The 26,896-nt window shown below is 47.8% G+C and overlaps 1 protein-coding gene across 2 annotated transcripts in view; it reads right to left on the reverse strand.

Annotated features, from left to right (window-relative positions):
• Positions 1 to 26,896, reverse strand: part of ZNF592 (zinc finger protein 592) — an 887,418-nt gene that overhangs the window by 561,272 nt on the left and 299,250 nt on the right. For both annotated transcript variants that reach the window (XM_069624753.1, XM_069624752.1), the window contains one exon: positions 24,355 to 26,756. In XM_069624753.1, the coding sequence (XP_069480854.1) occupies positions 24,355 to 26,736 (2,382 nt within the window). In that variant the 5' untranslated portion in view covers positions 26,737 to 26,756. The remainder of the gene's footprint in view (positions 1 to 24,354; positions 26,757 to 26,896) is intronic.

The raw sequence follows: 26,896 nt of genomic DNA on the forward strand, positions 1-26,896 counted from the left end.
AACCATCATCACACCCTTCCTGTCCAGGCAACTATCGCCCCATCTCCATCACCCCATTTCTTGGGAAACTGCTTGAGAAGCTGGCCCTGCCCCAATTTAACTCCCACACTGAACTTGTTGGCGGTCTCCACGACCATCAATCCAGATTTTGAGCATCCAGAGGCACGGAAACTGCTCTTCTGAACACCCGTGAAGAACTGCTTGCATCCCTTGATTCGGACTCCCCTGCTGTCCTCATCCTCCTTGATCTCTCTTCTGCATTTGACACAGTAAACCACTCCATCCTCATAAAAAGGCTCCACGACACCCTTGGTATCTCGGAGCGGGCACGGATTAGCCAACCTTCTTCATAACTGACTGCTCTTCCAAAGTCATATTTGGCACCTTCTCCTACACTACTTCCTTTCTCCACCTGTGGCGTCTGTTAGGGCTCCATTCCTTCGCCTTGGCTCTTTAACATCTACCTTACTCTGCTGGCACGCCTCATTTCATCCTTCTCCCCAAACATCTAGTGGTATGTTGACGACACACAACACTTCTTCAAACTTCACGGAGACGCCCTTGCACCCTCCATCATCCCGACTGCCTCTCAGCCATCCAGGCATGGTGTAATTCGAATGTTCTTTGCCTGAATACCAGCAAAACAGAGATCCTCCTCCCTAATGGGACCAAGGCACTCGACTTCTTCCCTTCACTCTGGCCTTCTTCCATGAGCTCTCCCCCTGCTCCCTCCTCAGAAGCCAGAAACATTGGAGTCATCCTCGACTCCTCTCTCTCCTTCCTCCCTCAGACTCAGGACATTGCCAAGAAGTCCCACTTTCAGCTTTTCCTTCTTTAAGGAATTCTGCCTTTCCTCACCTTCCCCCAGAGACTCAATGTTGCCCGGGCTCTGGTTCTCTCTAAGGTTGACTATTGCAATAGCCTTATCCTTAATCTACCTTTGCTCTCTCTGCGACCCCTCCAGATAATCCAAAATAGGGCAGCAAGACTTAGCCTTGTCCTCAAGCCCAAGGACCGTATCTCTCCTGCCCTACAAAGTCTTCACTGGCTCCCGATTGCTGCACGGGTTAAATTCAAATCCCTCTGTGTCATCCATAAGGCTGTCTGGGGCCAGGGACCACTCTATCTGCAACTCTTTCTGACTAAATATTCCCCCTCTTGACACCTACATTCCTCTATTTAACATTGTTGTAATTTCATTGTCTACCGTCGTCTGTCCCCTCCCTGTTGCCCTGTGGGAACTTTGAAACAGTATTTGCTTCCTGTATAAGTGCCTAACAAGTGAACAATAAATACATAAATAGCTGGCAGTGGCACCCAGCCCCATGACCAAACCACCCTCTGCCACAAAAGTCAGGCAGGGGACATTTTCACATAGATTAACGACTTTAAAGGTCATGAGAGGAAAGAAGAAAAACAATGTAGCCGAGTCCCAAGTCTGGAATGGTCAAATGTTTAATGTACTGTAAGCTTAAGGGGGAAGTGACATGTCTGTATCGCTTTATCAGTCTCACCGTTTGGTGTCCTGAGCTCTTTCTGAGTTTTTTTATTTACTAATTGGGCTTTTATAGAATACAAACCACAGGCACAGTTGTTTGTAGTGCTACCAAAGCAAAGGATAGGGGGCAAGTGTTCTGATCTTCACAGGCTTTGGAAGCATTCAGAGTGGTTAGGTGGGATTGGTAGAAGAGAACCTTAGGGTGTAAAAGTGCATCACCAGCACATCTTGAACATGAGTTCCATGGTTAAGATCAGGAGAATTACAGAAAGGTCTGTGGAGTCTTTAGCCAAGGAGAATTCAGAGAGGAAAAAAAGGTTCATGGTTCCATGCCAAAGACTTTCGTGAAGAGGAAGGTACTTCAATCTTTTCTGGAAGCGGTGGCGATTCTTCATAGATGTGATAGCAAGAGTAAGACCACTCCAGAGGGTCGGTCCGGTGCACCCAAGACTCTGCCTCACAGTTTTTATTTTTAAATAAAAGGTAGAAACAACCAAGATTTAGAATCAGATAATACCTCCTGCCAGAGATAAAGTGGACTAGTGTTCCTGTAGGCTTTGTGGTTCCGGCAAAGCGCTTTGAGGGAAATTCATGCTCTGATAGGTAGTCAGTGCAAAGAGTACAGCTGTTGTAATGTGGTCCCTGGCTTAAGGCCTAGCAAGAGTCTGCAGCGTTGCTCTGGATTGCTCATAGTTGTGTGAGATTTCAGGGTAGGGCTGACAGGAAACTATAACAATAGTCAAGAAATGAGCAAACCTTTACTGAGACCACATGTTTTCTTTTGGACGATTCACCTGAGGACATGATGCTGTAAGTGAGACTTCTGTATGAGTGCCTGTTTCTGAGACGCAAATGACAAGCAGTTGGTGAAGAGGACACACAGGTTTCTAGCAGAGGAGACAAGAGTAGATAGTGCTCCCAAGAATTAGACAACAGTAAAGTAAGAGCTGAGAGAATGCAGTTGCCAAATAGATCAGCTTCATGGCCTTTTAGCAAATGGAGTAGTCAATCATCTAGTCCTGAATCTGGAGTAGGAATTCTGGAACATGATGCAAGAGATGATGCAGGTGTCTGAAGATGGAGGGTGATCTGTGTATCATAGATATATGTTTAGAAGATGGTTGTGAGATTTTCCTATTTTTTTTATTAGTGCATTTGGAAGAACATTGTCAACCTTTCACACTAAATATGGTTAATAACACAATAAAACAGAGAAGCAATACAATAATTTGCTTGTCATAACACTAAAATTATTTGATCATTCAACTACTTCCTAGGCTCAGTGATCTCATAACATAAAACATGAACATTGTCTATCGTCACACTACATATTGTTCATAATACAATAAAACAGAAAAACAATAAAATTATTCAGAATAGTGTCAGCCAAAGGTTTCACTTAGGCATTGAAGAGCCACAGGGGATGGAGCCTTGTAGAAATCATGAGGTTTAAGTAGTGGGCCTAAAGAGGAACAGGCCAATCCAGCTCAGAATGTACCAGTTTATGAGGAAAGATGAGATCAAATTGAGGGCAGAACCATAGATGCCAAGGGATGTCCCAAAGATTATAAGGAATGTCACATGATTAACCGTGTCAGTGCCGCAGCAAGGTCTAGAAGTACGAAGACGGAAAGGGAATTAGCATAAAGTGACATCAATGTTTCGTCTCTCATATAGATCATTGCTGTTTCAGTATCGCTGGTAGGTCTACCGTCTGGCTGGTGATCGCTGAGTAGACGATGGGTTTCAGTAAAATGCAGCAGTTGGCTAATGGCCACCTTTTCTAAGATTTTACAAATATAACGTTTTTGTGAGTGGACGGTAAGTAGCAGGGATATTGCGGTCAGATTGGGCTTTCTTGAGGATAAGTGATGCGCAGGTTTGTTTTCAGAGCCTGAGGAAAGATGCCAGTTTTGAGGGAGCAATTCACCAGGGTTAAGGCTACTGCAACAGTAAGAATATGGTCCTTAATAGTAGACAGGACAGGGTTCAACCTGCTCAGAAAATTCATGTTCTAAACCAACAACACAAGTTCAGATTGGCTAATAGGGGTGAAGGTTGATTGATTGAAGATTAAATGATTGAATTAATATCATACACCTATCCAAATCCAAAAAGACTAAACTGTATCTGCATGCAGAGTGCAAGAATCAATATATGCTGTGGACAGAATCAGTAGAACAGGAGCATCTGCAAGACTTTTACGAAAGTCCAGTAAGTAAGGAGATGCCCGCATACAATCAGATACTGTTAAGCTCACCTGAACTCTGCGGAGGTGTTGGGGCACGGTTGCAGCCCACCCTGAACTTGAACCACCCCTTCAGGCCTCTCCCTCGGTAGAAAAGCTGTGAGCAGTGGTACGTGGGGATACTGCTCCTGTGTGGAGATAAGAGTGTGTGAGTTGACCAATCTGTGATTGTTGTACCTCTCAAACCCTTCTCCCCAAAGTACGGTTTCTGTGAACATACGCCGGCCCATAAAGCTCACCTGTGAATTATGGAAGGTAAGCTCTCCGTCCTGTTACTTCTGGCAGGGGCGCGTTGAATGGGATCTAATTCCTTCACTGATCCCTGATAAGGATTAGTCCAGTCCAGCTGCGACTATCCTTCTCCTTATGATTGGTAAGTGTCTCTTGAGCTCTTGTGATTCTGTTAGTTCTGTTTAATATCTTTATATGTTGCTCCTTATGCCCGCAATAATGTCTCTCTTCTGTTTTCTTCCCTTAGATGGAAATGCGGCCTCAATGCAGCTGTGAGACTCGAGACGCGGCCGGATGGGAGATTGATGATACCGCAATATTCGACAGCAGGTAAGTGATGGTTTAAGGAAAAGCGTGAAGTATGGCGAAGCACGACCTTAGACTGACCGTTTTTTCGATGCCTAACCTTGTCTTCTGTTTTTCCTTGCGGGCGCTGCTGTCGACGATGGAGCGTGTCGTGCTGCGGTGCCAAGATGAAGATTTCGGCGTTCTGGAAAGTGTAAAGATGAATGCTTGGTTCGCCAAAAGAGATGTACAGGTAAGAACAGCTTACCCCAGTTAGTAAGTATGCTGGCAGAATGTCCAGGAAGCAGGGTCTTCAAAAGGTAAGTAGGTCTGACCTGAGGCGACGGTGAACGTTACGCTGCTGGTAAATGCAGAATAACGCAAAGCGTCTGTCTTGAGGATCAGGGCAGCTTATATAGCTTTGACTCCATTAGCAGCCAAACCCATGAATACACTTGGGGCTGCTTAATGGATGGAATGTTCCAGGACAGTGTCCACCCAGGTCTCCTGTGCAAGCGACCCCTGCATGCCTGTGCCCCTGACTTCATGACCATGACAACACTCCCCCTCAAGGCCCTTCTCAAGGGTGGTTCTCCTCCCGGTCCTGGTTTGGTGGGATTATTGCGATTGAACTGTCTGATTAAATGTGGAGCATGGACATGTTCACTGGGTTCCCATGTTCAGTCTTGAGGTCCGTAACCGTTCCAGTCAATTAGGTAATACAATTTTGATCGAACCACCTTGGAGTCCAGGATGTATTTAACTTCATATTCTGGTTCTCCATCTATTACTTCGGGCTCTGGCGAAGAACTAAGCCGTGTATTGGATTTCATTGGTTTGTGGAGAGAGACATGAAATACGGGGTGAATTTTCATGTGAGATGGTAACTCCAATTTCATGGCGACAGGATTGATTATGGACTTTATAGTATAGGGGCCCAGGTATCTTGGGCGGAAAGCTCTTGGCCCCTTCAGGGGAATATATTTGGATGCTAACCACACCTTTTCTCCAATCTCGGTAGGCGGGAGCTTCCTTCCAATGCCGATCAGCAAACAGTTTTTGTCTTTCCTTGGCCTTAGTCAGATGCTCTGTCGCCTCCTTAAGAACCTGAGGGATGGTTTTATGCAAGTTTTTTATGGCTGGCATTTTCACGGTATCGGATGGATCAAATATTGATGTCCTCGGATGTCTTCCGTGCACAGTGTAGAATGGAGTTTGTCCTGTGCTTGTGTGAACTGAGTTGTTGTATGCATACTCAGCTATCTAGAGAATATTTTTCCAAGAATCCTCGGACTGTAGCAACATACACCTGAGATATTGCTCTAAAGTTTGGTTGGTTCGTTCAGTTTGCCCATCAGTTTGAGGGTGATGGCTTGTGGACAACCGGAGGTCGATTTTGGCAATCGTACAACACTTTCTCCAAAAGGCAGAAACAAATTGAGTTCCGCAATTGGATACTAATATTGATGGAAATCCATGCAATCGAACAATTTACTCTAGGAACACAGATGCGAGAGTTGACGCAGTTGTGAGTCCCTTCAGAGGGATGAAATGGGCCATTTTGGAGAATAAATCCACAACGACTAATATGGTGTTGTATCCATTGCAGGGTGGAAGATCTGTGATGAAGTCCATCGATAAGGTATGCCAAGGTGCTGGTAGTACTGTTAGGGGATGTAGTAAGCCAGCGGGATTCTGTTTCTGAGACTTGTGTTGTGCACAGACTCTGAAGGTTTCAATAAATTGGGCGATGACTTTTCACCAGGTTGTTTTACCTTAGCCTGAGTTTTGGCTATTCCTGGGTGTCCTTCCACTAATGAATCGTGGTCATTTGTGATTATTTGCTTTTGCAGTTCTTGGTCTTGGACATATAATCGTCCTTGGAAATACAGTAGATTGTCTTCGATGGTATACTGGTCACCATTTAACAGCCATTCCTGTTGTGTTGATTGATCCATCGGGGATTGCAAACTGGTTCTTTGGTCATCCACACACGTGGTGGCAGCTATTCTGGTTTGAATCCTTTCCTCAGGAATTATGGCCACAGGTTTGGATGCTTTAAAAGCCTCTTTCTTCACTCATGGGTGATAGAGCATCTGCCTTCCCATTGCATACTCCAGGTCTATAAGTGATAATGAAATCGTATTCTGCGAAAGAGGGCCCCCAACCGTGGATTATGCTTTGGCAGTTTTCAAGTATTGCAAGTTACAGTGGTCCGTGATGACAATGACCGTATGTCTCGCCCCAAGAAGGTAATGTCTCCAGGCCTTGAATGCTGCTTTAATCGCCAGTAATTCCTTATCTGTGATTGCATAGTTCAACTCAGGGGCTGAAAATGTGCGGGACCAGAATGTGACGGGGTGTAATTGTCCTGTTTCAGGGTCTCGTTGTGACTATACTGTGGCTATTTTTGAAGCATCTGTCTCCTAAGTAAGGTAGGTCTGGTCGTGGCTGTCGAAGGACTGGTGCTGTAGTGAATGCTAGTTTCAACTCCTGGAAGGCTTCTTCAGCTTCTGTCGACCAATGGAACTTTTGATTTTTCTTTAACAAGGAGGTAATTGGATGTACAATTTGTGAAAACCCAGGTATAATCAGACGGTAAACATTGGCGAATCCGAGTACGCTTTGAACTCCTTTCGTGGAAGTTGGTGAGGGCCATTGGAGGATTGCATCCACCTTTTGTGTGTCCATATGTACGCCTTGTGGTGTGAGCATGAAACCGAGAAACACGACCTCGGTTACATGGAAAAAACATTTTTCCAACTTGGAAAACAATTGGTGTTGCCGAAGCTTCTCTAAGACTGCCCGGACATGGTCTACATGTTCTTCCATGGAATTTGAGTAGATAAGAATGTCATCAATGTAAACAAGAGTGCAAACGTCCAATAGTTCACAGAGTACATCATTCATAAAGAATTGGAACGCCGCTGGGGCATTACATAGCCGAAGGGCATGAGCTGGTATTCAAAGAGGCTGTACTTTGAGCAGAAGGCTGTTTTCCACTCGTCTCCTCCTTTTACTCTTACAAGATGGTACGCTCCTCTTAAATCCAGTTTTGTGTAGATTTGAGTGTGTTTCACTTGATCCAGGAGCTCTGGTATAAGTGGTAAGGGATATTGATTTTCGACTGTGATCTGATTGATGGCTCTATAGTCGATGCAAGTTCTTAAATCCCCGTCCTTTTCAGGCACGAAGAATAAGGGTGAGTAGGCAGGTGACTTGGACGGGCGAATGAAACCGTTCGCCAGGTACCGATCCAGATAAGTTCTAAAATGCTGGTTTTCCTGTTCTGTTAGAGCGTAAATTCGGCTGCAAGGGATCTGGCCCCCGTGTATAAGATCTATTTGACAATCGTAGGATCTGTGCAGGGGCAGAACGTTGGCTTGCTCCTTTTTAAGACATCCTGGTAATCTTGGTATTCAAGCGGTAAGGAGCTGATGATGCCAAACACGATTCCTTTCTTCGGTTTCAGATTGGTGTCATCTTTTTTGTAACATGTGTTGGCACAATCATGAGGAAATGTCAGAACTCGTTTCCACCAGTCGATCCTAGGATTGTGGGTCTCCAGCCAGGGCATTCCCAATTTCATCGGGAACTGAGGAGCACCGATGAGATCGAAATTAATGTCCTCTTGATGCCCGTCCTGACACAGAAGAACAAGTTACTCTCTTACCTGGTAACGTTCTTTCGATGGGATGGTCCGACGACGTATTCCATATCTATGACAGTAATCACCACAGCTGTGCTTCTTCGGAAAATCTTCGGCGTCTGCGTCCTGCGTCGATGACATCGATACGCCGCACTCGAGGACCTCCTCCGACGGCCGAGGTCACTGGATGTTATAAGTAGGACGCACAACGCCCATAGCCTCAGTTGTAGTTTTTTACCAGAACGTGAGCCACCAGTCTTCTGCCAGTCTGACACACAAAGCCTTGTGGAAACGTAAGCTGCAATCGCATAAGAAATTCAGTAGAGGGGAAGGTAAGGAGGGAGCGATATGGAATACGTCGTCGGACCATCCGATCGAAAGAACGTTACCAGGTAAGAGAGTAACTTGTTCTTCGAGGGTATTGGGTCCTCCGACGTGTTCCATATCTATGACAGACTCCCAAAGCAGTACTAATGCAAGGAGGTGGGAAAAGAATTTAGAAAACAGAAATTTAGCATGCCCAATCAAATTGCGGAATAAAGGACCGCCTTGCCAAAGGCCAGATCCTGCCCCCGGATGGAATCGAGGGAATAGTGACGTACAAAAGTATGTACCGAAGCCCAGGTGGCTGCATCACACAAGTTACGAACAGGAACACCCCCCTGCAGGGCAGTAGAGGCAGCCATACCCCTGGTAGAATGGGCCCGTAAACCGACCGGTTGGTCCTTACCCGCCAAGCGGTAACACTCAGAGATAGCCAAAATAATCCAGCGAGACAAAGTCTGTTTCGTCACAGCCTGTCCCAAACGCTTTTCCAGCGTAACCAATAAAGAGCTGATCGTCCACTCTGACCCGGGACATGCGTGAAATATAAAAGCTTAACGCTCTCTCCTAGGATCAAGCCTATGGAGCCTCTCCTCTTCCTTACCAGGATGTGGAGGATAAAATGCCGGAAGAACAACCTTCTGGCCTAAATGAAATTCCGACACCACCTTCGGAAGAAAAGAAGGACGAAATCTAAGGACAACCCTGTCCTTATGAAACACAGTGAAGGATGGCTTAACTGAAAGTGCCTGTAACTCACTCACTCTGCGAGCGGAAGTGACCGCAACTAAAAATACAGTTTTAAGAGTTAACAGTCTCAAGGGGCATGAATGCAAAGGCTCAATCGGATCACCCATCAGAAACTTGAGAACAAGGTTCAAATCCCAACCGGGCACCTGGAAAGGTGACGGAGGGAACACATTAGTGAGCCCTTTCAGAAACTGAGAAATTAAAGGAATTTTGAAATAGGAACACTCTTCAGACGAGCGCTTAAATATGGACAGCGTCGCCAGGTTACCTTTAATGGTACCCACTTGAAGGCCCCTGTGGGCCAAAGAAAGCAAAAAAGACAGAATCATGGGAATTTCACATGTAAAAGGATCTACATTCTTAACCCTGCACCAGTCGCAGAACTTTCTCCAACGGCAATGGTACAGGGACTTTGTTGCGGGCCTTCTGGCCAAAAGCAACACATCCATCACGTCGTCAGGGAGGACCTCAACCTTTCAGAAACCAAGCGTGAAGGTTGAGGGATCTGACCTCTGGATGGAGAACCTGACCCCCCTCCCATGAGAGCCGATCGTCTCGGTAGGGAAGACGACAAGTCGAGAAGGTCTGGGTACCACGTCCTCCGGGCCCACGCCGGAGCAATGAGGATGATCCAGGAACCGAACCTCTGTAACCTCTGCAGTACTTGCGGGATGACTGGGACTGGAGGAAACAGCAGTGGGAATGACCACTCCACCACGAACGCGTCTCCTAAAGCTACGTTTGGAGGAAATTCCTGCGAGCAGAACCTCTCGCACTTCCGGTTGACACTGGAGGCGAAAAAGATCCACTTGAGGGGTCCCCCAAAGGGCGAAGATCTCCAGGAGAATCTCCTGAGCCAACTCCCACTCGTGAGAGATCGCGCTCTGCCTGCTCAGAGCGTCCGACCGTCTCGTATTCGTCTCCTGCCAGATGAACTGCCGAGATCGAAACTTCCTGCTGGATTGCCCAGAACTGGAGCTGCATCGCCTCCCTGCACAGAGGAAGTGACCCTGCCCCCCCTTTTTGTTGAGGTAGTGCATGGCCACCGTGTTGTCCGTCAGGATCAGGATATTCTTTCCTCGCACAGTCGGCAGAAAAGCCTTCAGGGCTAGCCTGACGGCCCTCAGCTCCAACAGATTGATATGGAGTCTGGACTCTGACGGAGACCAACGACCGCTGACTGTCAACTCGTTGGTATGAGCTCCCCATCCCGTAAGTGATGCGTCCGTCACAATCGTCATCTACGGCCAGGGCAGCCGAAATGGAGCCCCCCTCATCAGATTGCCTTTGTTAGCCCACCACAGAAGGTCCTGGGCGACCGAAGACGGGACCTGAACAGGGTTCGACATCCTGCCGGAGGACTGAGACCACTGGAGCTTGAGTGCCCATTGCAAAGATCTCATCCGCAACCTGGCCTCTGGCACCAGAAGAATGCAGGATGCCATGAGGCCGAGCAGTCTCAAGAACTCGAACGCTGGGAGAGTCTGGGCAAGTTGAAACTTGTGCACCATCTGCTGAATGTGATGAGCCCTCACCTGGGGAGGAAAACACTGCCCCAGGGACATGTCGAGCACTGCTCCGATGTACTGGAGCCTCTGAGTTGGTGTCAAATGGGACTTCTTTAAGTTGAGGGAGAAGCCCAGCTTGTGGAGGGAGTGGCAGGTGAATGACAGATGATCCAGGACTTGCTCGGGTGAGCGTGCACTGATCAACCAATCTTCCAGGTAGGGGTAGACGTGAATCCCCCTTTCCTGAGGTGCGCTGCCACCACTACCATGAGCTTGGTGAAGACCTTCGGAGCGGAGGTCAATCTGAACGGCAGGACCCGAAACAAAGTGCGAGTCGCCAACCGCAAACCTCAGGTACTTCTTGTGCTTTGGATGGATCGGCACATGAAAATAAGCATCCTTGAGGTTGAGAGACACCAACCAGTCCTGAAGTTGAAGGGCCTGGAAGATTTGAGAGAGAGAAACCATCTTGAACTTGTCCTTCCTGAGGAGTTTGTTCAAACCGCGCAAGTCCATGATGGGTCTCAATCCCCCCAGTCTTTCTTGGAAATCAAAAAATAAGGGGAATACAATCCCTTGTTCCTCTCCGCTACAGGCACCAGTTCTATGGCGCCTTTCTCCAGCAGGGATTCAATTTCCTGCGCAAGGAGCGGATCCGGACTCTTCAAAGAGAGATTCCCCGGTGGATTGCCTTGAGGCCTCCGCTGGAAAGGAAGACAGTAGCCGTGGGTTATGATCTCCAGAACCCACACATCTGAAGTAATGGCGTGCCACTCTGCAAGATGCTGCGCCAGCCTTCCCCGAACCGGCGAACCATGGAACATGGCCTCATGACTGAGCTGAAGAAGCTGCAGCGTTGCCTGATGGCAAAGAGGCAACAGCCTGAGCGGCCTTGCACCTCGAGTACTTCGTTTTCCACCTCTGGCACTCCTACGGTGGCCCCTTTGACTGGCAGCTCCTCTCGCTTTACCAAAGGATGAGTAATAACGAAAGGAACCTCCCCTCCATTGCTGTCCCCTAGGACGAAAAGGCAGAGGTTGTCGAACTGCAGCGCCCAACGACTTCGCTGCAGCCTTTGAGGTCTGCAAGCTCTCAAGGCTCTTGTCTGCCTTGCTGCCAAAAAGATGTTCCTCGTCAAAGGGCATGTTGAGGAGCCGGGCCTGAACATCAGGAGCAAACCCCGACTTCCGCAACCACGCAAACCTACGTATCACGGTGCTTGCCGCCATGGACCGGCTGACGCAATCTGCCGTGTCCAAACCCGACTGAACACACTCACACATGGCATCCTTGCCATCCTGAACCATGGCAAGGAAACCATCCCGTTCGTCCCCTTCGGGAATATGTTCAGCCGCCAAGGAAACACAGTTCCACAGAGTGTGCGTGAAACATGACAAGGCACATATGGAGTTGGCTGCCTGAAGCGCCAATCCCCCCTGCAGAAAACACTTTCTTCGCCCAGCCGTCAAAACGCTTGTCGTCCCTATCAGGAGGGATGGTAGGGTACGACGCCTGCTTTGCCGGGGCCGTAGCCGCCTGCACCACCAAACTCTCCGGAGTAGGGTGCTTGGACAAGTAGCAGGGGTCACTACTGGCTGGGCGGTATTTTTGCAGCAAAGACTTGCCCACTGCCGGGAGACTCTCCGGAGCAGTCCAAGCTGCCGCCACCCTCCTCTGTAGAGCCATATGAAACGGCAGTACCGGGTCAGTAGGTGGACCAATGTTGAAGATATCCGTAAGGTCATCCTGAACAAACTCCCCCGGGGGAGCAGACCATCCTAAGTACTCGGTGACCCTTGACATAAGGCGCCGTTACGAAGAATTGGCATGAGTGCCAGGCTCAGGCCTACAAAACTCCACCTCCAGAGAGGTGTCCAGCCCACTATCATCATGCAGGGACTGCCTCAAGTCCTCAAACTGGCTATGGCCCGAGAGAATCACGTCTGGCACCGTGTCAGGCACCATGCCATCATCAGAGCCCTCATCCCCCTCTGAAATGAACTCCAGATGGCGGTAAGAAGGCACAGAACTGGAACCAAAGCCATGCTTGACCTTGGCCAGAGCCTTTCTAGGTGGTTCCTCCGAGCCACGGGGTACCCCCGTCGACACAGCCTCGAAAGTCGTCAAGGGTGTTGAGTGAATCGGCGTCGACGCTGAGCGCGTTGTCGACAGCATCGACGGCGCCGACAGTCCTCGAGGCCGGGGCCCCGAGCGTGTCCTTCGACAGCTGGTATGCCGATGGCGTCGACGACTTCTTCGAAGGCAAGCCCCCGAAAGAGTCCGTCGACGACCTCGGCGCCACCGGCGTCGACGTCTTCCGTGAAGACACCACAGGTTCACATGGTCTCGTGCGCATCGAGGACCGGGACCTGGACCGGGCATGCAGAGAACAATTCCCCTTGTCCGAGCGGGACCTTTCCCGCGAATCGTGACGACCACCAGAGCCCGAAGGCGTGTGAGTGGTGTCTCTCGGCTGATCACGACCGACCCCACTAGGAGTCGCGGACGGACCAGTGCCCTGCGATTCGAGAATCGCCAACATTTTCTTCCCAAAGGAAGCCCATTCCTCCGGTGTCGCATGCTTGGTGGGGTGAGCGACCCGGCGACGTCCCCGGATGAGGACGGGGCTAGCGACTGATGACTGCGCTTTCGGGAGTGCCTCGAAAGAGGCAGAGGAGTGGCGACACCGACTCCGGGACCAAGACCCACTGGAATTCCGACGATGACGGGGAGAGTCGCCCCTCGAGTCGTCCGTCAAAAGCTCCGCAGACCTCGACTTCCGGAGCTTGGACACCTTACCTACCGATAACTTCTTCTTGCGCTCCCGCAAGGCTTTCGACATGCGCGACTGGCAGACGACACAGTGATCCGTGTCATGGGCCTCCCCGAGGCAACAGAGGCAGGCGTTGTGCGAGTCCGTAACCAACATCTTGGACCCACAGTCCCCGCACTTCTTAAAGCCAAGACGCGGTGTGGAAGACGAGGTAGACATCTTTGTTAGGGAGAATTCTCTGTAAGGCTAATTTCCCAAACCTAGTGAGTCACCCAGCAGCTTTGCTGTAGCTGTATTTTTTTGGGGTTATTTTTTTCTCTCCTGCTAAGAGTGAGATTCTTTTGCTCCCACTCTTAGACATGATTTGAGGTGTTCCTTTAACTTTGCATGTGTTTTATGGGCTATGGGGTCTTTTACTCCATAGGGTCTCGTGTGTTTTTTTTATGTGGGTTACACGGCACGCTCCGTGCCGTAACCCAGGGGTGTCGTAGCGACCCCCCAACATAGACTCCATACCCTGGGACTGACTACTTTCTCCCAGGGCATGTAAAGTCACCATTGGCTTTGCTAGTCCCAAATTATGAACAGAAACCAGTACAAACCATCATATTGTGGACGTACTGGTCGGGGCAATTCGATTGCCCCAGGGTCTGTTGTTCGAGGGGGCACGTCTCCGTCCCCCCTGATCGAGTTTTGGCTGGTGGCAGTGGATACTACTTTTTATATTCGACCTCGAATATGTCTCTATGGGATTTTCCCATTGCTCGAGGCTACCAACTTTAATTATTTAATTCTTATAACCTCGACCATACCGCTGGTTTATTTATTTAATATTAATTCGCCGGTTGGTATTTTTTGCCAGAACTCGATTCTAAAATGGCGTTTGTGTTCTCTTCTGTGACACCAACCCAAGTCGAGCCCTTTGTTCCACGTTTTGGCGGGCTTCTCCACAGAAGCCTCCAAAAGTGGTGCCACTCTGTCTGGTTATCACAGGGGGTGTGGGAGGGGGTTTAGGCGCCCTGGACTGAGTTACCTTGGTAACTCAAGTCGCACTCTTGTGTGATTAGCCCAAGTGGTGAGCCGGCCGGCTCACCACTTAGCATGTTTGATTGACAGCTAGGCTGAGTGAATGGGGGTATGCTGCATAAAAGCAGGGCTTTGGGGACTGGAACTTCAGAAGTCGCCACAGGACCTAAGAATTTGAGGAGGGAGAAGCTGCAACGACGACACCACCGGTGGAGCCCTGCTGAACCGTCTCATCACTTTCCCCAACGACAGATGAGATCTCCAGCCCGGAGAGTCTTCTTACTTTGACTGGTGGGGATAACCAGTCTACCTTCTTTTCACCTTCCTGGAGCATCTCGTGGCCGCCTTGCCTGCGCCAAGCTCCCCGGCAACCGGGATACCACTTTTTCACCACTACCGCAAACCAAAAGGGTAGTACCTTTGTACCGGAGAACTCCGTGGCTCGTTTCTTCCCTGGCAGTGCAACGACCTTCATCCTTCCTCCACGACGAGATCTTCTCTTCCTCTGGACGACACTGCGACCTGCACCCGCTGCCAGGAACAACTGCCCCCGCTGGAGGATCCTCTCCATTTAAGGTACCGTGTTCCGCCTGGCCTCCCTTGCAACCGTTTGAACGGGGTGTATTAAATCCTCGTCTCTCGGACCTGGGTTAGCCTGGGACACCTTAGCTAACTTTCCTGCACTGAACTAAACCTTTTTCGTACTACCTCCACAAACTTTGAAGACTCTGTGTAACTGTCTGATCTTGGGCATCTTCCGCCTGGCTCCCTTGAAAGTGGGCCTGGCACCTAAACTTCCTTGCTCACCAGTAGACTGTGCCTTCCTAACTTGCTGTGGTTCTTTAAAAAGTGTTTAGTGTGTATGCTTCCATAATTCTGCTTTTCCCTCCCTTTTTATTTAACTTGTTGGAGTGCCATCGAACGTTAAGCGCTCACCTCTGTCTGGAAATAAGTGGTGTTAACTAAGACTTGTCCAACAAGTAATCAGGGATGTACATATGATAATAGTGATTGTGTTTTGAACTTATCTTACCAATTTAGTGCTAGTGTGCTTTATAAGTGTGTGTTAAATAAATAATTATATACGTTTACACCCAAGCTCTGGTCAGTGTTTGCTTGTGCTACTGTATTTCTGTACTGATTTTGTATGCTCTGTATACTGCCTAACTCTTCTTGAGGGAAGTCTGACTGCTCAGCCACAGCTACCAGTGAATCTGTGTGGTACAGACTGCTACCAAGTGGGATTACTGCCAAACACCTGTAGTCTTAAATCTTTTGCAGTGGTCCCTAAGGGAACTGCACAGGTTTCTGCCTAACAATCTTCATGACAAAATACTTCACAGACACCAAACAGGTTCTAAGAACCGAGAAACAACAGAAACTCCAAAGAGTCGAGGCGTGCCGAGATTCCCGAAGTGAACATGTTCGCAGAAAAAACAGAACTGAGGCTATGGGGGTCGTGCGTCCTGCTTATAACATCCCATGACGTCGGCCGTTGGAGGAGGTCCTCGAGAGCGGCGTATCAACGTCATCGACGCAGGAGCCGAAGATTTTCCGAAGCAGCACAGCTGTGGTGATTACTGTCATAGATATGGAATACGTTGGAGGACCCAATCCCCTCGAAGCTTGACTTTCTCGGTGTATTGTGTCACCGGGCCGGATGATAGCTGAGAACCATCCACAGCAGTGACATTTTCCGATTTCTGCTCTGTCAGAGAGGAAGGCCTATTTGGAGAGAAAAATCTTGGTCAATGTAGTTACCCACAGCTCCACAATCAATATATGCCTCCAAGGCATGCATTTTTGATGGTTGCTTGTGATTCACCAAAAGCACTGGAATGACTAGATGTGAGGTCCGCACGGATTCCTTTTTGATGCTTGACAAGCGGACCCCTACACTTGCCGGGCATTGGGGTTTCCCGAGTTCTGTTCTTCTTCATCAGTTTTGTCTATTGCTCCAACCATTTTCTTGGATGGTTTTACCGGGCAGTCACGGAGGAAGTGACCTGCTTGTCCACAATATAAGTAAAGCTGTTGCTGTCTTCTTTTTTTCCTTTCTGCTTTGGTAAGGGGACTTCGTAATCCACCAATATGCATTTGCTCAGACTGTTCACGTGGTTTAGTCTGATTCTCATGAGGTAGTACGTAAACTGACCGTCCCTCTGATCTAGCTCGATCCATTTTCCGATTCTGCAACCTATGATCGAGTTGCACCGTCATGTCTATGTAGTCCGCACACCTCTCAAGGGGATTCACCACTTGCGCCAGCACATCCTTAAGTTCTCCATGTAAACCTTGGCAAAAGAGTCTAGTCCTCTTCTCCTCTGGCCAGTTAGTCTGGGATACGAGACGAATGAAGGTTGCTATATATAGGTTAATAGATCTTGACTCCCTTGTCTGAGTGACAACAACTCGTTATCCAGAGCTTGTCCTTGAGTATGACGGGCAAACAATTTCTCCATCTCATGTTGGAAATTCCCAAAGTTCCGGAGTAAAGGGTCATCTTGGTTTACCAAAGGTATAGACCAGTCCGCTGCACTACCTCCTAAATACGAGAGTACAAACGCCACTTTGGCTTGGTCATTAGGGAAGGCTCCTGGTCTGCACAAGAAATTAAGGCGACATTGGTTCATAAATATAGCAAACTTGTTTAGGTCGCCGATGAAGCATTCGAGAGGGGCTAAAGGCACTGCTCCAGGAAGAACCACCTGGACCGGTGTTGATTGCTGTGGTGTGGAAGAATGAGAAGAATGGGTTACTCCAGGCAGTGGAACCTGTCCTGCTTGTGCTTGTAGTATTTGTCTTGCCAATTCGTCAGTTCTTTCTCGGGTTACAATAAGATCCCTCCATAATGCATTTGTTTCCTGTTTTGAAGCATGTACTTCAGCCCGTAATTGCCCTAGTAAGAGGGCTAACTGATCTGTTTCTGAAGTTTCCATAACGCCCAGGCAAAGAGTTTTTGAGTCTTTGCATTCTGTTACGCTCACCTGCTCTCTGCGGAGGCGTTGGGGCACGGTTGCAGCCCTCCGTGAACTTGAACCACCCCTTCAGGCCTGCCCATCGGTAGAAAAGCTGTGAACGGTGGTACGTGGTGATACTGCTCATGCTTGGAGAAAAGAGTGTGTGAGTGCGCCAATCTGTGATTGTTGTACCTCTCAAACCCTTCTCCCCAAAGTACGGTTTCTGTGAGCATACGCCAACCCATAAAGCTCACCTGTGAATTATGGAAAGTAAGCTCTCCATCCTGCTACTTCTGGCAGGGGCGCGTTGAATGGGATCTAGTTCATTCACTGATCCCTGATGAGGCTTAGTCCAGTCCAGCTGCGACTATGCTTCTCCTTATGATTGGTAAGTGTCTCTTGAGGTCTTGTGATTCTGTTCGTTCTGTTTAATGTCTTCATATGTTGCTCCTTATGCCCGCAATAATGTCTCTCTTCTGTTTTCTTCCCTTAGATGGAAATGCGGCCTCAATGCAGCTGTGAGACTCGAGACGCGGCCGGATGGAAGATTGATGCTACCACAACGTTCGACAGCAGGTAAGTGATGATTTAAGGAAAAGTGCGAAGTATGGCGAAGCGTGACCTTAAACTGACTGTTTCATGAACCGTCGTCTACGTCCCTTCTGGACCTCCTGCTGCCTGACTCGCAGAGGATTGAATGCAGTGATCCTTCCAACATGGCCGCCCGGAACAGAACGCTCCTGGCCAGTCTATACGTTCCACGCTGCTCATCGTAGAAGAGAGACACGCCCCCGCGGCTCAGCGCATCTCAACGCTACCGCTACCTGTAGTCGGACGTGTTTAGCCGGCGTTCGATCGGGGCTCTCACTTCTATCCCTATTCCCAGTTCCTTGAATCCCATCCTGTTCCTTTTCCCTCTCCAAACTCCTGGAAACCCTTCCGTGCTCGGGTCATGGACATCTGTGTCACCGAGCGTACTTATTTACATCCTGGTATTACCCTGGACTTATGAAGACTCCTGGAAGCTGAACCGATATCCTCACACGGGACGCCGAGGACCAGCGTTCGGGTCTATACAAATCCGGGGCCATGAAGAAGAAAACCCAGAAGGTCGCAAGTACACAACAAAAACAGATGAGAAGGGGAGAGACTTGTGACAGATTGAGACGCCTTAAAAACGAAGCAGACACAGAGATGGAAGCCGCAGTTCAAGACCTCATGCGAGATATGCAGGAATTAACTACAGAGATACAGAACCTCAAGGCAGAGAACGCTGCACTAAAACAGCTAGTTCTATCACGTGATTCCGCAACCAAAGAAAGTGTGACATTGGGAGGAATAGTGGACAAGTATGATGGTTCTTCCAAGACCCTCCGTGCCTTCCTTGATTCATGTTTAGTTCACTTCACCTTCAAGCCCTACTATTTCTCCACTCCTAGAGCAAATGTGGGCTTTATGATCTCCCACCTAACTGGAAATGCATTGACTTGGGCAACCCCCCTGGTCAATTCAAGCGATGCCCTCTTGGATGACTATGATGGCTTTGTGAGAGCCCTTAAAGAAATGTTTGATAGCCCAGAACAGGTGTACAGTGCTCAAGAGAGACTACTCAAGTTTCAACAAGGGTCCCAGGATATGCTCACCTATGTTACTCATTTCAAACAACTTGTGAAAGAAGTAGATTGGTCTCCAGAAGCCAGCTTTACTCTCTTCCGAAGGGGATTAAACGAACAAATAAAAGATGAGCTAGCAATGGTTGCCCGCCCAAGCTCCTTCCAGGCTCTTATGGACCTCTCCTTGCAAACAGATTTCCGAATCCAAGAAAGAAGAGCAGAGAAAAGGAAATCTAAGGCGACTTTTCAAAAGACCACTATGGAACCTGCTCCTAGAGCAGAGCCTACTGTTCCTCCTACCCCGGACCCAGAACCTATGCAACTAGGAGCCTTCCGTGGTCCCATTACCCCTCAAGAAAGGATGCGATGGATCCATACTGGTCTGTGCATGCATTGCGCCTCCGATAAACATCTAGTGAGAGAATGTCCTATTCCACAGCGTTCGGGAAACGCCAGCTCCCGATCCTAGATGGAGCACAGTGTCCGGAGAGAGATGTTTGCTCCACATCAATTCCATCCTTTAACTTTCCTGGACAAAATAATATTGTGGTCCTTCAGGCCCTTCTATCACCTTCCAAGACAGAATCCTACCCCATCCTGGCTTTATTTGTCTGCGCAGCTATGGGCGTTTTTCTAGATCAAGATTGGGCCACTGCCCACAACATTCCACACGAAAGCCGAGCAACAATGCAACCAGTGGAGGCAATTGATGGGAGACCTCTTTCTTCAGGACCCATTACCCTTCAGACTAAAGAGATTCTACTCTCTATTAATCACCATCAAGAAAGGATCTGATTTGACCTCATTAAATCAGCCCATTATCTGATGGTTCTTGGAATGCCCTGGCTACAAAGGCATAATCCTTACATCAACTGGGCAGCAGGTTCCCTGTTCCTGGGATCTGAATATTGTATGGCTCACTACTTATCCCAGAATACCTTACCAAAGCCCTCTGAAGACTTCCCAGAGAGTCAACAAGGTCCAGTTACCATTTCTAACATCATCCAGATTCCCAAGGTCTACCAAGCCTTTTCTGATGTCTTTTCGACCGCTATAGTTCAAGATCTCCCTCCTCACAGGCCAGAGGATTGTGCCATCGATACAGAACCCTCAGCAGTGATTCCTTTCGGCATAATGTTTATATTATGAGAACCTGAAAAGAAGGCTCTCAGTGAATACCTGAATACTAACCTGGAAAATGGCACCATACGCCCATCCAAATCTCCAGCGGGTGCTTCATTGTTCTTCGTGCCCAAGAAAGACACCAAGGAACTCAGACCATGTTTGGACTACCGTGGGCTAAATCAGTGCACTCTCAAGGACCGTTACCCCTTGCCCTTCATCTCGGATATCCCAGAAGCAGTCAGAGGTGCAGTAATCTTTACAAAATTAAACCTAAGGGGTGCCTACCATCTAATTTGTTTAAAGGAAGGTGACAAATGGAAAACAGCCTTTAGAACCCCCTTCGGCCATTTTGAGTACCTGGTCATGCCCTTCGGTCTTGCTAATGCCCCAGCAGTCTTCCAACGTTTCATGGATCGAGTGTTCTCTGATATGTTGTTCATCTTCGTTATAGTATATCTAGACTATATACTGATATATTCAAAGGACCATTGAAAACATGGGGAACACGTGAAGGCAGCCTTGCAACGTCTACGAGAACATAAGCTCCGGGCCAAGCCTGAGAAGTGTCTTTTTCATGTTTCAACTGTTCACTATCTCGGTTTTGTCCTTAGCCCTAAAGGGATTGGTATGGATTCTTCAAAAGGTAGACTCCATTTTGCCCTGGCCTACTCCTACCACCGTGAAACAGATACAATCCTTCCTAGGACTTGCACATTTTTATCGTAAATTCATACCAACCTTTTCTGAGATTGTTCACCCTATAGTCTCCTTATTGAAGAAAGACACCCCTTTCTTGTGGACCGCAGCCCAAGACGCGGCCTTTCACCGCCTGAAGTCGAAGTTTACACAAGCCCCCATCCTAGCCCAACCTGACATAGAGCGGCCCTTTCTTGTTGAAACTGATGCTTCCAACTACGCCATTGGTGCCGTCCTGAAACAAGAATTGGACGACAACTTAGAGCACCCTATTGCCTATCTTTCTCGCACTCTAACACCCAGTGAAATCCATTACTCCGTTCTGGAAAAGGAATTGCTTGCTATTCGTCAAACCTATTCCTACTGATTGGCGCCATCTTCTCCTGGGAGCCAAACACCCAGTGCAGGTCTGAACGGATCATCGAAATCTTCAAGTCCTACAATCCCTGGAATGCAGAAACAGTCGTCAAGCACGTTGGGCCTTCTTTTTTGCTCAATATCAGTTTCAAATCCATCACGTTCCTGGAACAAATAACATAATTGCTGATGCCCTATCCAGACGTCCTGACTACGAAAAGACTGAGGATCGGACCTTTCCAAGGATGTTTCCCCCCACAATCTTTGTGGCCAAGTTCTCACCCTCCTGGAAAACATCCAAGGCCAAACTCAAAATTCGGACATCTGGAAGGAGCACAAGAGAAATAACAGATGGAATCTCACAACAAAGGATGGGTATCTATTTAAGGACAATCGCTTAGTCATCCCAACTCCTGGGATGAGAAAAAGGATCACAAGTCTCTGTCATGATACCTTACATTCGGGACATCGTGGAATTACCAACACTCTCCATCTAGTACAAAGACAGTTTTGGTGGCCGAAGATGAAGGATGACATTAGGATCCATGTCCAAACATGCGTAGTTTACAATCAGAACAAACACAATAATAGGAAGCCGGCCAGACTCCTACTCCAACCAGCAATACCAACAAGACCCTGGGAAATCATCACCACTGATTTTATCGTGGAATTACCACCCTCTAGAGGCTACACGACAATCATGGTTACCACTGATTTGTTTACTCACATGGCTCCTTTTACACCCTTATCCAAACTGCCGTCCTCATCTGACCTTGCCGGAATCTTCCTGGAACATATATTCCGACTTCATGGGCTGCCTTCCAAGATCATTTCAGACCGAAGGCCCCAGTACATATCACAGTTTTGGAAGCAAGTGTGTTGTATTTTGGGAATCCAACATGCTTATCATCTGGCTACCATCCACAAACCAATGGGGCCACTGAGCGGGTGAACCAGACTCTCGAACAATACCTTCGTTGCTTCGCCACCAAAGTTTAAGACGATTGGTCACTCCTAATTCCTATGGCCGAATTCGCTTATACCAATTCAGATCATTCAGCTATCAAGACCAGTCCCTTCTTCTGTAGTCATGGATTTCATCCATCGGTGCTACCTTCCATACTCCCTCACCCTACCCCAGTGCCTGCAGTAGACTACTGGATCGGGAACCTCATCACAGTAGACAAGGAGGTTAAGGAATATCTAGAAAGGGCCCGAAAGATGTCAAACATTATGCTGACTCCGCAAGAAGACCTGGACCTTCATATTCAGTAGGAGATAAGGTTTGGTTATCTTCGAAGCTTCTTCCTCGACACCTGCCCCCTAATAAGCTGGCTCCCAGATATTAGGGTCCTTTTTGTATACAGGAGATCATCAACCCAGTAGCCTTTTGACTTCGATTGCCTGAGTCCTGGAAAAGAATCCATTCAGTATTTCATACTTCTCTGTTAAAACCATACATTCAGTCATCCCGAAGGGCTCCTAGATCTACCCCTGTTATTGTAAATGATCAACTGGAGTACGAGGTTTCCAGGATTTGTGACTCAAGATATCGCGTGGTCAACTACAATATCTGGTTGAGTGGAAAGGTTACCCATCCAATGAGCGTACCTGGGAACCTGTGTCAAACATGAATGCTCCCAGACTGGTTCGACAATTTCATCTGATCCATCCGGGCAAACGCAGAGAAGCTGGGTTTCAGAGGAGTCATGCTGTCATGAACCGTCGTCTACGTCCCTTCTGGACCTCCTGGTCCCTGACTCGCAGGGGATTGAATGCAGTGATCCTTCCAACATGGCCGCCCGGAACAGAACGCTCCTGGCTAGTCTATACGTTCCACGCTGCTCATCGTACAAGAGAGACACGCCCCCGAGGCTCAGCGTGTCTTAACGCTACCACTACCTGTAGTCGGACGTGTTTAGCCGGAGTTCGATCGGGGCTCTCGCTTCTATCCCTATTCCCAGTTCCTTGAATCCCGTCCTGTTCCTTTTCCCTCTCCAAACTCCTGGAAACCCTTCCGCGCTCGAGTCACGGACCTCCGTGTCTCCGAGCGTACTTATTTACATCCTGGTATTACCCTGGACTTATGAAGACTCCTGGAAGCTGAACCGATATCCTCACAGTGGACGCTGAGGACCAGCGTTCGGGTCTATACAAATCCCGGGCCGTGAAGAAGAAGAAAACCCAGAAGGTTGCAAGTACACAACAAAGACAGGTGAGAAGGGGAGAAACTTGTGACATACTGTTTTTTCAATGTCTAACCTTGTCTTCTGCTTTTCCTTGCAGGCGCTGCTGTCGACGATGGAGCGTGTCATGTTGCGGTGCCAAAATGAAGATTTCAGCATTCCAGAAAGTGTAAAGATGAATGCTCGGTTCGCCGAAGAGATGTACAGGTAAGAACAGCTTCCCCCGGTTGGTAAGTATGCTGGCAGGAAGCAGGATGTCCAGGAAGCAGGGTCTTCAAAGGTAAGCAGTTCTGACCTCAGGCGACGGTGAGCGTTAAGCTGCTGGTAAGTGCAGAATAACGTGAAGTATCTGTCTTGAGGATCAGGGCAGCTTATATAGCTGTGAATCCATTAGCAGCCACACCCAAGAATACACTTGGGGCTGCTTAATGGATGGAATGTTCAAGGTTAATGCATCTGAAGTGCTTAATGGATGGAATGTTCAAGGTTAATGCATCTGAAGTGCTATGTCCATAATAAAAGCTTTTTGGTGTTAAATGGATGTTCTCGTTTACTTTTGTTCATGAGCTTGGCACCTACGGCGCCAGGAGAGTGTCCACCAAGGCCTACTGTGTATGCGACCCCTGCATGCCTGTGCCCCTGACTTCATGACCATGACAGGTACGTCATTCCATAAAGGAGGACCTTCAACTGAGAAACTACTCCTGCTTCTAGTTTTGAAGAGTACCAGCAGACGAGCATTTACAGAGTGGAGACCACAAGCGGGTTTGTAGCATAAAATCCTATTAGCAAGATGAATGGGTGCCACCCCATAAACATAAAAATAGAAACACATTTTCCCATATTGATGCACCAGGTTACTTTCCCCCTCCCTTTACGTTTTGTCTTATTCCATTAAGAACACTGAAATTCCACAGACATGCAATGCACCCTGGAAAGATGTTTGGTGCAATTGTATTTGGCATCACGTCTTGTTTTTGGAGCCTGAACATTGTTTTGTATGGATTCATATGTACAATAAGACATACTTTAGTGATGTTTGTGTTCTTTTACAAGCATATGTTTTAACAATTGCTACATTATAAATGATGGTAACAAAACAAAGGAAAATTTCAAAGCACTTACCAGGCCATCATTTTCTTCTGACGTCCTCTGGTAGTGACCTGCCATGTAAATGTATTCATTTAGCAGTTTATTACATTCATGACATTTGGGTCCATGGCGAATTAATCTCACTGGGTCCGTATAAAGAGGCATAGCTGGGGGATAGTTTGTGACTGGGTTTGGAGTAGTGCTTGCTGATGTCGGGGCGGTGGCAGGACGTGAGGAAATCGTCGGCAGATTTGGAGTCAAAGATGAAGGCTGAGCGGGTAAAGTGGAAGAGTAACTGAGGATTGCAGGTGCAAACATTTGGTCCGAGGAGATGGGCTTCATTAATAACTGGGAACACTGCATGATGAACCCTTTACTTTTGTGCTCCCGTGCATGCCCAAGCAAACTACACTTGTTGAAAAAGAGTACCATCTTCGAACACTGAGTACACATCACCTCTATATGAACACTTCGCCTGTTGTAATGTTGTGTGAGGCTAGTTTCCAATGCAAATGAATCGCCACATTCCAGGCAACAGTAGCCACTGATGGGTAAGCGAAGGCAGCTTTCATGTGGCGGGTTAAGGTTCGGAGTATATACTGGCACAGGATTGGCACTATGTAGCAGTTTAGTAAACGCTTCCACAATCACTGGAGCAGCTTTCTTTACCTGATGAACCAACGGCACGGACATTTGTGTTTGCTGTGGCAGGCCTCGTTTCGGGACAGTTGTTTTTGTTGCAACTGTCGCAACAACGCTGTTTGGGACTAAATTAAGATTGGCCAGGTGAACAGCTTTGGGAAGGAGACTGGTTGGAGCCGAGGATGACTTTGCTACTGCTAGTTTCTTGTCATCCTGCATTATCTCATTGGCAGCTTTCAATGAGACACTGCCTGGATTTTGAAGCAGAGAGGTAACATTTGCCTGGTTGATAGTGCTATCTTCTGTTTTAACACTGGCTTCCTGTAAAGTCACCACAATTGTGTTGGCTGCGGAAGGGAGCAAGGGGTCTGTACTTCCCACCAAAATTGGGCTTTTCTCATTTTCCCTCACTGCGTCAAGGTTGGGCTGCGGCTCATTCTTTAGGACTCCCTCCTGCGGCTCATTCTTTACATATCCCTCTTCATAAATTGAACTTTCCGACAGATATCCCTCTGGCGATTTCACCAGACCATCTGAGTCCAACTCTGGCAATATTCTGGTAACTGTTCTTTTAATCTCTCCAGAAGAGGTCTTAATTGTCTTAATTCTAACTTTTGGTATAGCTGGAGGAGACCCAGCTCCCACAGATGGTGAATCTTTACTGCTGGTATCACTACAGACGCTCATGGGACTGTCCGGCTGCTTATTTATCTTCTTCATAACATCTATAGGACTTCTTGGACTCTTAGGTGACTTAGGCCTTTTTGGGCTTTCGTTCACCTCTTCTTTGACAGACACTAAAGGCTCCCTTTTATCAGTCGTTTGCACTTCCTTAGAAACAGTGGCAACCTTTTTGGCCTGAAGAGCAACTAGCGCAGCCACACAGGAAGACAACTTTGAATGGGCAGGTTTGAGGCGCTGGCGTGGCGGAACTGAAGAACATGCATTCACTTTTGAGAGGAAGCCTTTAGGTTCTCCAACACTATTGCCCGGCTGCTCACCAAAAGGAGGAGTTGCTCCACAAAAGTTGTTTGCTTTTGCCACATCCCTCCCAAGGTCTTCACATTTGTCTGCAGTTCGATCTTGTTCAGCATTTTGTCCTTCAAGACCGGTCTCTTTGTTGCCCTCAGTGCTTGCCTTTTGTTCCTTTTTACAATACTGATCAAACATACTTAATTCATGCTCTGCCGGCTTCCTTAGGTTATCCACAACAGAAACATCAGAAGGAATGTATAAAGGAGGAGGAAAATACAGGTTATCTGCTTGTTTCTGTTTATTTACAATGCCATTGTCTTTGACTGGGTCCTCTGGTTCGGGACTGGAAATAGGACTGAACTGGCTAAATGACGGTAGCGGCTCTGCCTTTTGTTGGTCCATTTTATCATCATAATTTCTTGAGCTGTCTCCGTTGATGAAAGCAGAATCAAATTTTCCATAATTGTGTCCTATATTATGAGAATCAGAAGCCAGATCTGATCCACGGAAACCATTGTGCAGGAGAGCAGGACCAAGGTGGTTTCCTTCTTTGTCGGCCTCAAAAGACTCCTGGCGACTAGTGTTCTTTACAATGACGCTCACCACGGGCACATCAGAAGTAGGCACTGAGTGAGACAAGTTTAAGTTTTCATCTATGCACATTCCTGTAGGCTTTAGGTGAGTTTCTGTTTCGTCATTGGTGGACTGGATGGCTTCCTTGGCATCAAGACTTGTCGGATCAGGGATATCAAAAGCAGCTAGAAGATCATCAAAATCTGGAGTTTTCATGTCACCCATGATTGGAACTCCGGCAAAGCCTACAAATAAAACAAACCAAAAGCATGTAGTATTTTCAGGCAAAAAGCAGGATGACAAATGTAAAATATATTTAATGATATAACAACTGCTCTAATCTGGAGTCCTTAGAAGAGGTCACAAAGCAACTGAAATATGAAAA

The sequence above is a fragment of the Ambystoma mexicanum genome, chromosome 11 (assembly GCF_040938575.1).
Source record: "Ambystoma mexicanum isolate Mex_15411 chromosome 11, UKY_AmexF1_1, whole genome shotgun sequence".
NCBI lineage: Eukaryota > Metazoa > Chordata > Amphibia > Caudata > Ambystomatidae > Ambystoma > Ambystoma mexicanum.